Here is a 15,243-nt window from a genome sequence, read left to right as displayed (position 1 = left end):
GGCAGGGGGGCAATCCAGGGCTGTCAAATAAAAACCCAACTAAAATCCGAGGTTTGGGGAAATCACTATACACCAAGCTCGTAAGAACGTCACAAGACACAGTCATTAATATACACAGAGTCCGGAGGGGTTTGGGGAGGGGTCTGGAGGGTTTGGGGGGCCCCAGAGGGTTTGGGGGTTTGGGGAGGGCCCAGATGGGTTTTTGGGAAGGGCCCAGAGGGGTTTTTGGGGGGCCCCAGAGGGTTTTTTTGGGGGGGCCTCAGGGCAACGGCACGCTCAGAAACGCTTCACCACGGGACGACACGAGCGGAGCCGGGCATGGGGCCTGAGCTCCATGGGGATGGATGGAGAGAGGTATCCATGGAAAAAGATCACACCATATATATATATATATAAAATAACCTTTGATTTTATATATATATATATATCTTTATTTTTTGGAAGGAATTCCCAGAGAGAGGGAGGCAGGGCTGCAGCAGGGCAGAGCGAGCGGACGGGCTCCATCTCCACGTTCTGACCGGTTTGGTCCCTTTTCACACAGGAATTCCCACGGTGTGAAGCGCCCTGGCTGCACCCCCAGCCCCAATTCCCATGCCAGATGTGGGTGTGTACATCTGGCAGGAGCACCCAGCACCCCCGAAAGCCAGGGGACAGACGGTGATGCCCAGCCTGCTGCCCACCTGAGCGGTGTGGGGTGTCCGTCCATCCGTCCTCCCATCCACACAGGACCCCAAGAGGAGCATTCCCCAAAAAAATGTATTGTTCTGCCGTTTTCCCCACCATATTCACTAGCAATGGGCAGATGGTTACTCAGCAATGAGCTCCTGGGCGCTTCCCACAGCTGCAGCTACAAATATATAGAATTTTTTTTCCTTTTTCTCTTAAACACAATGCATCCATTTTCTTTATATATATATATATATATTATTTTTTTTTTGGCTGTTATCCCCTCCCTGTGGATAAAATGAGATGGGGGAGGCGCTGGGAGGGGAGAGGGGGGATCAACACAAGAACAAGAGAGAAGCTGGGCCCACTGGGTGCAGGGTGGCACCCGGGGCCGGGCGCCCGGCGGGGACGTGGGTCGGCATCSAGTGGTGACAGCGTTTCCTTTTAACTGCTGCTCTCTTCCTCTGTCTTATTGAGTTTCTTCAGCGTGTCCAGCAGTTTCTGTGGGGTGAGGATGTGCGTGGACCCTGCGGGAGGAGCGGGAAAGGGGCGGAAGAGGGATCAGCGATGGCTTTGGGATGGCCAAACCCGTCCCCGCTGTCCCGGGTCCCCCTTACCTGGCGGCGCCGGCCCCACGCCGCTGGAAATGCTTGCGAGGAAATGCAGTCTATGGGGACGGAGGGGACGTTGTGGGGGCACGGAGAACGGGATAAAGGACGGGGAAGGAGAGATGGAGGCGAGGGATGGAGCTGGCAGGATGAGGCAGGGGCCGAGAGGTGCCTGTGCAGGGGTTTTGTGGCACCGGGGTCACTCTGGGACCTGCGGGGGATGCAGGAGGCACTGGTGGGTGCAGGGGTAGGAGATGCAGGAACAGCTRGCATGGAGGGACCTTCCCCCGGTCCCCCGAGCTGCACGGAGCATCCTGGGGACAGACAGGTGGCAGGGAGGGGTGGCAGGGGAGGAGGAAAAGGGTTCTYGCCTTCTGCTGCCCCACGTTTGGTGAGGATCCCACCACACTGCCCACGCTCAGCCCCACAGCCACCCGGGCACCGCAGGGACCAGCGCACGGGGCACCCCAGGGTGGCACTCACGGGTGAAACCAGCAGCAGCTGAACCCCTGAACAAGGGTTTGGGGTCTGCAACGTTGGGAAGCTCCTGCCTGTCCAAGAGCAAACCTGAGCTGAGTGGGATCACAGCCCCAGGGCACCCTGGAGTTGGGGGATCCCAAAAGTGCCCCAGAGTGGGGATGGACCAGGACGAGTACTGGGGTCTCACGGCTGCCCCTCTCCCCCAGCCCCACTCCGGCCACTCCCAGGGCAGCACCCCAGGGAGCTCTGTGCCCCTGCCCGGCCCTGGGACACAACTGTAGGGCCCTGACCCCTCTGGCCCTGGCGAGGGGAACTCATGGCATGAAGGAGCCGGCAGGTCCGGCCGGGGGACATGGCTGAGGGATGATGGAGCGACGCCRGATGCTTCTCCACCCGGGCGGAGGAACCGCAAGCATTTTCTGATCAGAGACCCCGACAAACCCCAAAAAAAAGCGATCAAAGAAAAGAGAGGAGGACCGGAAGAATGAAAGAAAACCCTTCAGGGAGGAAGAGTTTCTTTTTCATCAGTAAGCTGCCTTTACTTGGTTTCTTTGGCTCACTCCATTGCTGGAGCCTGATCCTCAAATGATACCCTAGTGGAGTCCCTGAAGTCGGGGTGCCTCAGGTCCATGAGAAATTTGGTGGGAGTGAGAATGTGAGTAGAACCTGCGGGAGAACAGAGCGGGGCTGACGGCTGCGCCGAGGCTCCCCCACGCCACCACCACCAGCTGCTTCTGGGGGGAGGAAGAGGAAGAGGAAGGAGTGACGGCCGCAGCGGCGCAGGCGCGTGCAGGGGATGAGGATGGAGCTGGGATGGGCRGCYGGGGACAGGGGACAYGGCCGGGGGTGGCAGGAGGMGATGGAGAGCGGGAGCTGCTCCGTGAGATGCCAGGGACAGGCTCCAGCGGGCACCCAGGCAGGAATCCAGGATCAGATGAGATGGGAGCACGCCTGCCCCCATCCTACAAGGTGTGAATCCAAGCTGTGCCTCCCATAGGAATTTTTGGGGATCTAAAAGCTCCTTGCTGACACCTCGCAGTCCCCTGTGCCTGACTCACAGCTCCTCTGGGAGCTGACCCCAAGCAGATCCTGATGCGTGTCCTGCACTACTGGAAAACTGTCTGCACCCCTCTCGATTTTGCTTCTTTCTTCCCCAAAAACGAAGCAACAGGGCCAAGCCGATCTTCCAAACCTCCTTCCCTCTCCCCAGCCCCGCTCTGACAAAACCAACCAGGGGAGACGAGAAAATGGAAGCAGAAATGAGGATGTTCAGAGCGATGCAACCCAGACGGGGAAGGACGGGCACACAGCGGGGTGACRAGAGAAAACCTTTCCATCTGGAGGCGGGGATTGCGGGATGGAGCGTGGGATGAGCAGCCAGCGGAGGGCCCAGCCCGGGGCCAGCACTCACCTATTAGCACCTCCCACTTGCCGCTGGCTTGTGTCACCTCGTAGGCGCAGCGCATCTCGTTCATGCTCACCCCGCCCAGGATGAAGATGATGAGGCGGGGCCCGCTCCGGTACTCGCCGGGGGCCTTGTTCTTGTGCCAGTGGCCGTAGCGGGCACTGAGGAGAGCAAGAGGAGGGTGAAGGGCGGGCACGGGGCACCCCATTAAATCTTCATTAAACACACAGACATTGCTGCTGCAGCAGGGCAAGCACAGCTCTGCAACCGCGAATGCTGCTTGCTGTTACTGGGAGGGAAACCGAGGCACGGACTGTGTGCAGGGAAACTGAGGCACGGGGTGTGTGGAGGGAAACTGAGGCACGGACTGTGTGCAGGGAAACTGAGGCACGGACTGTGTGCAGGGAAACTGAGGCACGGCATGTATGGAGGGAAACTGAGGCACAGGGTGTGTGGAGGGAAACTGAGGCACAGGGTGTTTGAATGGAAAAAGAGGAACGGAATTCCTAAAAGGAAACTGAAGTACAGGATTCCTAAAGAAAAATAGGCACAGGATGGCTGGAGGGAAACTGAGGCATGGGACGCATGAAGGAAAAGTGAGACATAAGGTGCCTAAAGGGAARCTGAGGCAMGGGATCCCTAAAGGGAAACTGAGGCACGGAATGCCACAGGAGAAATGGAGGCATGGGCACAGGATGGCTGGAGGAAAACTGAGGAATGGGATGTCTGAAGGGAAACGGAGGCATGGGATTCCTAATGGAAACCATAGGCACAGGATGTATGGAGGGAAACTGAGGCAAGGGGTGCCATGGGCGAAAGGTGAGACACAGAGTGGCTAATGGGAAACTGAGGCAAAAGATTCCTAAAGGGAAACCAAGGAATGGGATGCCGTAGGAGAAATGGATGCATAGGATTCCCAAACTTATACAGAGACACAGGATGCCTGGAGGGTAACTGAGGTATGGGACATCTGGAGGGAAACTGAGGCACAGGCTGCATGAGGGAAAGGTGAAACATAAGGTGTCTAAAGGGAAACTGAGGCATGGGATGTCTGGAGGAAAGCTGAGGAATGGGATGCCATGAGGGAATGGTGAGGCACAGGGTGGCTAAAGGGAAACTGAGGCACAGCATGCCTGAAGGAAAATGCAGGTATGSGATTCTTAGAGGGAAATGGAAGCACAGGGTATCTGTAGGGAAACTGGAGGACAGGATGCCTAAAGATAAACAGATAAAGGGTGTCTGAGGGGAAACTGAGGCACGGGATGTCTGTGGAGGGAAATTGAGGCAAGGGATTCCTAATGGGATACAGAGGCACAGGATGTCCAGAGGGAAACTGAGGAATGCAATGCCTGAAGGGAAATGGCAACCTAGAGTGCCTAAAGGGAACGGAGACACGAAGTGTCTGAWGGGAAACTGAGGCACAGGATGCCTGAATGCCCTCAGAGCAGGTCCCAGAGCTGCTGCTGGATGCAGCCCCCAGAACTGGGGTGGGATGGACGCTGAGTGACCCAGGGGAGGGGGGACAGGGCGGGAGGGGCACCCACCTGACAGCAGTGGTGCTGAAGGAGGCGGAGGAGCGGGTGGAGATGTACGGGTAGTGCTTGGTGTCCAGCTTGTCATCGATGGCATCCTGAGGGCACAGAGCCACGGGGTTGGGGTGAGTGAGGGGCCAGGCACAGCCCCTGGCCCCACAGCCCCACGGGACTCCCCTCCTGAGCAGCTCAGGAACAGGAGCTGAGCTGAGCTGAGCTGGAGGTGTCACCCCAGTGAGGGACCCGCAGCTGCTTCCCTGGTGACAGAGGGTCAGTGCCACCTGGGACACCCTGGGGATGAAGTTGGGGGGTGTCCTGGGGGTGAAACCACCCTGGGGTGGGGGCTGTGACAAAGGAAAGCACAAGCTCTGTGTTTTTGGGATCAGAGGGAGCTGTGGCTCTGCCCATCCGAGGGGAGCAGCTGCACTGCACTGCCATCCCCATCCCAAACTGTGAGCAGGTGCAACATCCGTGCTGGGAGTGCTTTTGGAGCTCAGGATCCCCAGGTCATGGGAAGAAGGTCCTCAGGATGGGATGAAGGGAACGGGACAGGAGGAAAGAAATGCCTGGAAAATCTSTCTGTCTGCCCAAAGCACAGAGCTCATGGGGTACAGGCCCAGCTGTCCAGAGCCATGGCTGTCCCCTGGCAGAGCTGGCACACGGGTGATGCTGGGACAAGGCCACCCAGCCTTGGTGGCCACGGTGGCACACACCCAACCAAGCAGTCTGGTACTACATTTGTGCTGCTGGGGGGCCCTGCAAGCCYGGTTTGGGCTGAACCAGAGACTGAGGGGAGACCTCGTTGTGATAAATAAACAACTTCTTCATGGGCACAGAGAAGGGGCAGGCACTGAGCTCTGCTGGGACGGCTGGAGCTGGGYCAGGGCAGGCTCAGGCTGGAKAKCAGGGAAAGGTTCTTGTGTCCCCAGAGGGTGCTGGCACTGCCCAGGCTCCCCAGGGAATGGTCCCGGCCCCGAGGCTGCCAGAGCTCCAGGAGCGTTTGGACAGCGCTGCCAGGGATGGACAGGGTGGGGCTGTTGGGGGGTCTGGGCAGGGACAGGGGCTGGATTCGATGATCCTTGGGGATCCTTTCCAGCTCAACACATCTTGTGATTCTGGGTACCCCAGCTGGAGCCAGGAGAGCCTCCCCAAATATCCCGGCCACGCTGCAACCCCAGGCAGGAGCAGCCTGGAGGACACGTGCCTGGAGCAGTGTCAGGGTTTGGGCTGGAAACTTCCAGCTCCCTGCAGGCCCTTCCTGGGTGGCTCTGGAATCACCTGCCTTGTCCCCTCCAAAACCTCCCTAAACCCCCCCAAAACTTCCCAGATTCTTCCCCCTCCCCCAAATCCGCTTTAACCCTGCTCCCTGAGCTCCCTCCCCAAATTTTGAGCCCCTAGCCCCAAATTTTGGGGTCCCTCCAACTCTGCTCCTGTTAAACCCCCCCAATTCTACCCCCATCCCCAAAACCACTTTAACTGGCCCCCCTGAGCCCCCTCCCCAGATTCCTTGCTGCCTCACCTCCATGATGTCCTTGATGACCGGGGTCCACCGGGACAGCTGGTAGGTCTGCTCGCTGATGCGCTCCTTGCGCTCGGGCTTGCTCCGGCGGCGCAGCGTGGACTGGGCACGGAGAGCACAGCCTGAGACACGGGGGGACAAGGGACAGGGCCCCCCGGGGGGACAGAGCCACCCCCAGAGCAGAGGGCAGGGCGAGCAGCAGGGGGACACTCACGTCTGTGATGATGGGCACCCCGAGGTGGGCCATGTTGGTGATGATCTCGCTGTCCTCGGCCGGGATCTGAGCGTGCTGGATCAGCTTGTTCAGGTTCTCCTCGGTGATTCCTGGGAATGCAACGGGGAYAGGGTGTTCTCCTCGGGAATGTCACCCCCAGGGGACACGGCCACTCTGCTGCCACCTCAGGACACCCAGCCTGGTGCTGGTCAGGGAAGATCACCCCGGCCAAAGCGGGCTCTGCTGGCCCCCAGCCCCGCCCAGACGGGCTCCTCACCGTTCTTCAGGAAGATGTAGAGCAGGATGATGCGGATCTTGTCGTAGGTGCTGACATTGCCATCCAGCAGGATGGGGACAATGGCCCTCATGGGGTCCTTGATCTTCTCGCCTTCGGCATCGGTGCCCATGGCCAGGTCCTGGGGGRAGCACGTGCTTGTCACTGCTCCATCCTGGCAGGGTGGAGCTGCAGCCCCTCTGTCCCCGTGGGGATGGGGGAGCTGTTGGGTACCTGCTCCACTCGGCAGAGCTTGTCCACGGTGCCCTGGTAGTGCTTCATGCAGTCCTCRGCCAGGTGCAGGTGGGTCGAGTACTGGGGACACAAGAGTGGTCACCTCTGCGGCGCTGGCAGAGCCCCAGGTCCCTGTGCCACCACCCTCTGCGGCCAGGGACCCTCTGGGGGAGCTGCCACCTCCTGTCCCAGCTGAACCCGGTCACTGACCACACCACAGCCCCTCCTCATACCTTGCTGAGCTCCTTCTGGTACTGRGGCATCTTCTTCAGCATCTGGGACAGGTCCCTCATGGTGGTCTGCGAGGGAAGGGACACGGTCACTCACCAGGGTCACTCACCCTCAGGGACCTGGGGGCCACGAGCGCAGAGGGGACAATCCTGACAAGGACTTCTGTCCCCACATGAGCCCCCCATGGGGGTTTGGTGACACTGACGTGTCACTGCCAGGTGTCCTCCACCGCAGCTGGGAGGGGCCAGCACTGGGGCACAGTGGGGACAAATCCCCTAAGAGTGTTCCTGTGGGATCCCTGTCTGTCTGTATAGGGCTGGTCCTTTCAGCTCCTGGCCACTTCTACATCCCATTTCCACCAGGGTCCCCTCACTGCCACCAGCTCAGGGGATGGGGACAGAGCAGCTGCTGAGGGAGGTGCRCAGACCTTTTCTGGGGCAAACTGATCCCTGGGTGCAGAGCTCTCCCAAAACACCCCACAACGAGGGAGCCGAGCACCCTCTTCCCTAGGCAAAGACGCCCTCAGGAGTCCCCACCACGTGCCAGCCTGTCCCCAGCGCGGCAGATGCAGTCAGGTCACCTTGTCACCCGTGTTCATCCTCTTGCTGGAAGAAAACTCCTTCAGGGACCGGGTCACCTCCCTGGGGAGAGCAGGAGGGCAGAGCTGTGAGTGGGGAGGGGACCCTCACAGCGGGGTGGGACAGCCACTGTCCCACCCAGGCAGCAGCCAACCCCGGGGACACTCACTGGGACACCTCRGCGATGTGTTTGTGGCGCAAGGTGACCCACAGATCGTCATCCTCGTCCAGCAGCACCTCCTTGATCCGCGCCTCGCCAATGCCGCTCGTCTCGTACCTGGGCACAGGGGAGGGGGGTCAGGGTGGGGATGGGGCTGAGGGGACACACTGACCCCTCTGCCTGGCCTTGGGGACAGTGTCAGGGTGGGGATGGGGCTGAGGGGACACACTGAGCCCCCACTGCCTGGCCTTGGGGACAGTGTCAGGGTGGGGATGGGGCTGAGGGGACACACTGAGCCCCCTCTGCCTGGCCTTGGGGACAGTGTCAGGGTGGGGATGGGGCTGAGGGGACACACTGACCCCCCTCTGCCTGGCCTTGGGGAGGGTTGTCAGAGCAGGGATGGGGCTGAGGGGACACACTGACCCCCCTCTGCCTGGCCTTGGGGAGTTTGGGGACACAGGGGGACATGGGAGCTCTTCTTGGCTGTGCCAGGAGCAAAATAATTTCAGCTGGGATTGACCTCTCTCCTCCTTGTACCCCTTCAAGGACTCAATGTTGGGAAGGGGCTGAAGGCTGGAAAAGCCCTTTTTGTCCCAGCCCTGCCCACCAGACTGCAGGGAAGACTGGAGTCTCCCAATGGATGGTTTATGATGGATGGAGGGATGCTGAGCCCCAAACTGCAGCTCCAGGGCTGTCCTGGGGGTGTCCCAGGTCTGGTGGGGAGGGCAGCACGGCACTCACTTGTAGACATCGTTCTCGATGGGCAGCAGGTCGTAGCTCATGGCCTGGAAGGTGAGCTCGTGCAGCACGGGGGACGCGGGGTCAAAGCCACGGTCCAGGATCAGCAGCTGGGAGCGAGCCTTGTCCGGACCCTGTGGGCACAGAGCCATCAGCCCCGGGCTGGGGGCTGCCTCAGCCCCACAGACACTCAGGGGGCTGCTTTGGGGTCCCCACTCGGGGTCTGTCACTGCCACAGGGCAGAGTTTGAGCGGGGTTTAGGAGGGAAGCATCACCCCCACCCGTAGGGCCAGCACAGCTCACCTCGCCCATGGTGGGGTCATCGGCCTTGTAGGCGTCCAGCTTGTCCTGGATGAGTTGTGCCAGCATGGCATTGTCCTTGTAGTCCCTGGGGGAGGCAGGGGACAGCTCAGGAGATGGGATGAGGAGGAGGGGGTGGCTTCCCTGTGCAATGTCCCTGCCTCGTGGCAGATGAGGGGCCCGAGCAGTTTTTGTTGCCATTCCCACCTCTCCTTGGCAAGCTCCACTTGGCCTTGGTGCCACTCAGATTTTAGAGTCCCAACCCCCCCAGCTCTCCAGGGCATCGAGTCTGAGCCTGTTCCCACTGAGCCTGGGTGTCTGTCCATCCCACCACCCTGTCCATCCTCTGCCCTGACCAGCAGCGGGCACAGCACAGCCTCACCCAGTGCCACCCACRCCYRGTGACACCAGGCCAGTGCCACCCACACCYRGTGACACCAGGCCAGCCTTACCCRCGGTACCGCACGGCCGGGTACTCCTTCAGGGTGGCACAGAGCGTGGCAATCTGCTCTGCCAGGCGCTCCAGGATCGGGTTCTTCATCTGTGCCTTGTGGGGGCTGTAAAAGCTTTGGAAGGAGTCGGCAGAATCCAGAGAGTAAACCTGGGGGTGCGAGGGAGGGAGGTCAGAGGGGGTGGGTGCACAGGGACAGCCCTGCAGGACACCCCAGCTGGGTCTGCAAACCAGATTGATGCSCAGAGGGGTCCAGCCCAGCCTGGCACCAGGCAGCTGGAGCTCAGTGATGCTCAGGGCATCCCTCAGGATTTCCAGCCCTGGACCCAGCTCCATATCCATGGCATGGTCCCTATCCATGTGTTGCCCTCAGTGGAGCAGAGGAGGTAGAAGACCCCTGCCCTCAGCAGCCACAGGGGCAACAGAGGCCTGGGACCAGCAGGAACAGTTGTGCCCCCAGTAAAAACCAGCAGCCAATCTGCTGCACTTGAAAATGCCAAGAGGTCACTGCCTAGAAATGGTGAGCATTGAAGGGTTAATGGCACCAGGCAGGACTGGCACCGTGTCCCCGTGGTCCCTTTGTCCCCAGCAGGGCCAGCTGCCTGGTGCCCTTGGCTGGTGGCTGTGCTGGTGGCAGGGCTGGCCAGCAGCTGTGGGCACGGGGCCAGGACACAGCACCCGCTAAATCCTGCAGGATCAGCCCTGGAGTCATCTCAGGARACACGGGGAGAGCTGAGGAGCCAGCTGGAGCTCTGGGGCCATCACACAAACCCTGTGTGGGGCTGGGGAGGGACATGGAGCATCCCCTGGCTGTCCCCACCCCAGAGCTGGCAGTCCCCCACCCCAGAGCTGGCTGTCCCCACCCCAGAGCTGGCTGTCCCAGTGTCCCAGTGCCCAGCCCAGCCTCACCTGGGACTCGGAAGGGAGGAAGGCAATGTTGATCTCCGTCAGGGTTTTGATGACCTTGGCAGCGCGGGATTTCACCAGCTCGTTGAAGAGGGCATCGGGACAGGCTGCGAGGGGAGGAGGAGGAGGAGGGTGGTGCTCAGCATCTCTGCATCCATCCCTCATCCCAAATCCAGCCCTGCTTGCCTGCCCCTTTCAGCGACCCTCCCTCCCCTCCAGGTACTCACAGTCAGTGAAGAAGACGTGGGCAGCTCTGTACTTGGAGGTGGGGGGATCCTTGAAGTCATTGATGAGGGAGTGGATGGACTGGAAGAGAGAAGGAGCAGCTGGACGGGGCAGGATGGCACCCCGAGGTGGCCCAGGGCCAGCTCTGCCCCTCCATCCCATCGCTCTGGCAGCCCCCCTGGAGCCAGGACACTGCCCACAGCTGCCACCCCAGCCCCCAGCCCGGGCAGGGGCCATGTCCCCGTGTCCCCATGTCCCCAGGGCGCTCACCTTCTCGGAGGGGGTGATGAGGTACACGGCCTCCAGGCTGGGCAGCGGCTCCCGGCGCTTGTTGATGTCTTCCACAACTTGAGGGGACAAACAGGGATCATGGCAGGGAGGGGGTGGGCAGGGGGACACCCTATGGCTGTGGGATACTCCATGGGTGTGGGATACCCCATGGCTGTAGGATAACCCAGAGATGTCGGATACCCCATGGCTGTGGGATACCCCATGGGTGTGGGATACCCCATGGCTGGTGGATACCCCATAGCAGCCCAGGACTAACCCTGCCAATCCCTCCATGTCCMAACCAGCCCCAGGCASYCGTCCCTGCCCACCCCATGGTCCCTGCTCCCCAGCCAGGTCCCAGGGGCCATGATCTGCCTGTGCCCTTGTACTGCCATCCCTCACATCCTCCCTCCTGGGGGTGAAGCCCTGGCTGTATCAAACACACCCCCACCATCTCCAACATCCCCCAGTATCCAGCCCAGGCTTTCCTTCTCCTTTCCCAATGTTGCAGGGAGCTGTTCCATTATCAGGCTGATAAAAAACAACACCTGGCCTCCTCCTCAAAGTGAGGCACTGCCAGGAGACAAGGTGTTCTGGCTGCTCCAGCCCCAGCAGGCAAGGAGGGACCTGGGCAACACCAGCCTGGCACCAGAAGCCGCCTGGGTAACTCCAGCCTGGCACCAGGAGCCGCCTGGGCAACTCCAGCCTGGCACCAGGAGCCGCCTGGGCAACTCCAGCCTGGCACCAGGAGCCGCCTGGGCAACTCCAGCCTGGCACCAGGAGCCATCCATGGGCGATGGGAGGTGGCGTGGCTCCATCCCAAACACAACAGGGATGGGTGGGGGCTGTGCCAACCGCCCAGTGCCAGCCTGGAGACGCCTGTGGCCTTGTGCAGAGGAGATCCAGCCCTTCCCACAGGGAACAGGGGAGGCAGGGAATGGGTGGGCACTCACTGGTGATGCCCTCGGTCATGATGTCGGTCATCTTGCAGCAGGATGASAGCATGCGCATGCTCAGCTGGTCCACCACCAGCACCTGGGGGCAGGGGAGCGCCTGGTCAGCACCCTGGGAGTGTCCTGGGAGTGTCCTGTCAGCACCCCGGGAGCCAGGGGCACAGCAGGACCTGTCCTTCCCCCTACACCCACCTCCCTGCATCCTCCCCAGCCCCCCAGGGATGGTGCTCACCTTCCATTCCCCCTTCTTCTTCACTTTCCGGATCACATCGTGCATGATCTCTGCAAGAAAGGGGATATGGGTGAGGGTGAGCATCCCATTTCCCTCCTACAGCACCCCAGGGCCTGTGGGGACTGCAYTGGGGGCACCAAACCCCCAGCCATGTGTGGTGACCCCACTCACCCCGTGCCTTAACTGGGGAGGAGGAAGGGATGGGGGTGGTTTTGGGGTGCCCAGGGAGGGGCAGTCACCCCCCAGCCCTGTTTTTCTCTCATGTTTGGCACTCACAGACAGCCCCCAGGCTGGTGGGGAGAATGGGGGGTTCCTTGGGGGAGCCTGGGGGCCACCCCACAAGGTTCAGCCCTAATCCCAAGTGCTGGGAAAACAACAGCAGCTTAAGAGCTTCTTTTAGAAACAAGAATCAAGCGGCCTGAGCCTGTTCCTTGTAATCCCTCGCAATCCCATTTCACCTCCCGTGGCTGCTGCGCTTATGCAACCAAGCAGGGCCCAGCAGCTGGGTCCCCCTGCACCCCAGGACCCCAAATCACCAGGCACAGACCCCCCACTCCTGCCCAGCTCCCTGGCAGAGGCAGGCTCAGGGACGTGAGGAGATGGCAGCAGGACAGAGATGTCACCTTTGGGATTGGGTTGCAGGAATGGGGTTTCAAGTTTTGCCCTCCTGCCAGTGCTGCCTACACATCTGTTTTGGGGAAGAGGGGTGACCCCAAATCCTGCAGGGCCCCTGGTGTGTAGGGGCACAGAGCTGGGACAGGGTCTGTGCCATGTCCTCACACATTTTTCCCTGGATTTCATCCCTGGAGGGTTCTGAGCCCCCAGTCCCAGGCCCAGGGATGGAAATGCCCAATTAAAACCTGCGTTAGGAACATTTGTAAATCAGCAAACGGAGGTGTGAGGGTGTCACCCTGCCCACCCCAGCCTTGGGAGGGTCACCCCATGGGTGCTGGTCCTTGGGTAAAGCCCAGCAGGGTCCAGCAGGGATGGAACACGAGCCTCTGAGTGTGGCTGTCTGTCTGTCTGTCCTGCTGCAAAACCTGGCCAGAAAAGCCATTCCCAAATGCCATTCCCAGCGCTGCACATCCATCCCTTTCCCCAGCCAAATCTGCCCGCGGAAGCCCCAAGGCCGGGCTTTTGGGGTCCTGCTGCCCTTTGGCACCCCCTCCATTGGAAAAGGGGGTGCAGGGCAGCTCCAGGCTGGGCAGGAGGGGATGGAGGTAACTGGATACCTGAACTGGACATTACTGGGCAGGCACGGGTGCTGCCCACCCACACCCCAGGTACCCACACAGCGAACAGGGGAAACAGGAATGTCCAGTGAGGGCAGGAGCTGGCAGGAGGGGCAGCCTGGGCAGCCCAGTCCCGCTCCCTGCTCCTGCCCTGACACCCAGCACAGGCAGGAAGGAGTGGGGTCAGCACATCCCTGCTCCTCCTGCCCTCACTCACACTCGGCTCCTGCCCCGGAGACACATCCAGCGCTGGCTGCAGAAACCCCATGGGCTCCATCCCACCCCAAAGGCCCCATCATCCCATCCCACAGGCTCCATCCCACTCTATGGGTCCATCCCACCCAAAGGCTCCATCATCCTATCCCATAGACTCCATCCCACCCCACAGGCTCCATGCCACCCTGCAAGCTCCATCCCACCCCAAAGGCCCCATTCCACCCCACAGACCCCATCCCACTCCACAGGCTCCATCATCCCAAAGGCTGTATCCCATCCCATCCCATCCCATCCCACCCCACAGGCTCCACCCCAGTAAAGCACAGGGTGCCCTGCTGGTGCACCCTGAAGGGGTCAGGAGGCAGCAGCAGCAGCCCAGCAGAATTCCTGCCCCGGTGATGAAAACCCAGCCGTGCCCCGGAGCTGGGAGGAAGGAGGGAAGGAAGGAAGGAGGRTGGGAAGAGCATCCTGTGCCCCAGGGGAACGTGCCAGGCTCAGCTGGATGGTGCTCTCATGAGGAAAGGGGGCCCAAGGGCACGAGAGCCCAGAAAAGGCTCCGGAACTGCTGCCTCAGCCCCCCCGAGCGTGTTCCCGTGGTGGCTCTGGGAACACCGTGTCCCTTTTGCTGGGGACAGACGGGCTGGGTGGGGGTGCTGGGGTGGGAACATCTACCTGGCTGCAGAAAGCGCTGCCACAGCCCCCAGGCTGACCCCAAAACCGAGATGGGCACCCCAGAGCAGCGACTGAGCTCCTCACAGTGTGGCTGCTCTGAGCTCTGTGGGTTTGGGGTGCCCATCCTCTGATCCCCAGGCTCTCCCTACATCGATGGCCTCTCCTGTGCTGCCCGTGGGACAGATCTGGCTCCAAATTTTGGCTCCTCCAGAGCCAGTTCAGAGCCCAGGCAGCGTGGGGAAGGAGGCAGATCCACCGAGTATCCTCCTAAGAGTCCCAGGGACCTACCAAAGGGCATGGACTCGAGCAGAAGTTGGACACTGGTGTCACATTTGGGACATGGGTCCATGAATGTCCCCTCCTGGGGGTCCCTGCAGCAGCCATTAAAYCCCCAGGAACAATACTCTGCACTCCCAGGGGAATGGCAGGTCCTGGGGTCCCCCTTTCCCCAATCCTTGCCACCATGAACTGGTGGTCTCCCATTCCACTGCTCTCCCCTTCCACTCCTCCTTCCTTTCTCCCCAGTTTTCCTTCTTACCCTCATTCCCAATTTCCCTCTTTCCTTCCTTCTCAATTTCCCTTCCTTTCTCCCCAATTTCTGTCCTTCCTTCCTCCTCAATTTTCCTTCATTTCTACCCAATTTTCTTTCTTTCCTTCATCCCAAATTTTCCTCCTTGCTTCCTTCCTCAATTTCCCTTCCTTTCTTCCCAATTTTCTTTTTTTCCTTCGTCCCTAGTTTTCCTCCTTCCTTCCTCCTCAATTTTCCTTCCTTTCTCCCCATTTTTCCTCCTTCTTTCCTCCTCAATTTCCCATCCTTTCTCCCCAATCTCCCAGATATTGGTGTCCATGCCCTCAAACATCTGGCCAGCCAGACTTTTTGGGATCTAACATCATATAGGAGTGATGTTCACAGTTCAGCCTTTCACCCTGCAGACAAAACCAGGTTTTTCCAGGGAGGAAAAAAAAAAAATTAAAAATCCACATGAACATCTCATGCAGCGCCTCCAACGCTCGGCTCSTCTGAACCTACCACGTCACAGCTGTTTCCTTCAGGCTGGAAGGATTTTAATTGGAATTTCTCCCAAGAACAGGGAACACAGAGAGCTCTGGAGAACCCCTGGAGCAACGTGGCCTGGAAGTGCCACCA

The 15,243-nt window shown here is 60.2% G+C and overlaps 1 protein-coding gene across 2 annotated transcripts in view; it reads right to left on the bottom strand.

Annotated features, from left to right (window-relative positions):
- Positions 1–415: 415 nt before the first annotated feature.
- Positions 416–15,243, bottom strand: part of STXBP1 (syntaxin binding protein 1) — a 24,237-nt gene continuing 9,409 nt past the window's right edge. Inside the window, exons 2-20 of one of the 2 annotated variants that reach the window (XM_057381921.1) lie at positions 11,977–12,026; positions 11,745–11,826; positions 10,792–10,868; positions 10,524–10,602; positions 10,300–10,403; positions 9,392–9,540; positions 8,943–9,027; positions 8,643–8,773; positions 7,911–8,018; positions 7,744–7,804; positions 7,166–7,231; positions 6,933–7,013; positions 6,702–6,840; positions 6,425–6,534; positions 6,211–6,312; positions 4,704–4,789; positions 3,166–3,320; positions 2,297–2,420; positions 1,131–1,193 (exon numbers count right to left, since the gene is read on the bottom strand). In XM_057381921.1, coding sequence (XP_057237904.1) covers positions 2,311–2,420; positions 3,166–3,320; positions 4,704–4,789; positions 6,211–6,312; positions 6,425–6,534; positions 6,702–6,840; positions 6,933–7,013; positions 7,166–7,231; positions 7,744–7,804; positions 7,911–8,018; positions 8,643–8,773; positions 8,943–9,027; positions 9,392–9,540; positions 10,300–10,403; positions 10,524–10,602; positions 10,792–10,868; positions 11,745–11,826; positions 11,977–12,026 — 1,775 coding nt within the window. In that variant the 3' untranslated portion in view covers positions 1,131–1,193; positions 2,297–2,310. Of the gene's footprint in view, positions 1,194–2,296; positions 2,421–3,165; positions 3,321–4,703; positions 4,790–6,210; positions 6,313–6,424; positions 6,535–6,701; positions 6,841–6,932; positions 7,014–7,165; positions 7,232–7,743; positions 7,805–7,910; positions 8,019–8,642; positions 8,774–8,942; positions 9,028–9,391; positions 9,541–10,299; positions 10,404–10,523; positions 10,603–10,791; positions 10,869–11,744; positions 11,827–11,976; positions 12,027–15,243 lie in introns of both variants that reach the window. The other variant, XM_057381922.1, reaches the window with a different exon arrangement.

The sequence above is a fragment of the Malurus melanocephalus genome, unplaced genomic scaffold, assembly GCF_030028575.1.
Source record: "Malurus melanocephalus ecotype Western Australia unplaced genomic scaffold, MMel_1.1 scaffold_541, whole genome shotgun sequence".
In the NCBI taxonomy this organism is placed as follows: domain Eukaryota; kingdom Metazoa; phylum Chordata; class Aves; order Passeriformes; family Maluridae; genus Malurus; species Malurus melanocephalus.
The sequence above is the reverse complement of the archived record's forward strand: the minus strand, read 5'-3'. Positions and strand labels throughout refer to the sequence as shown.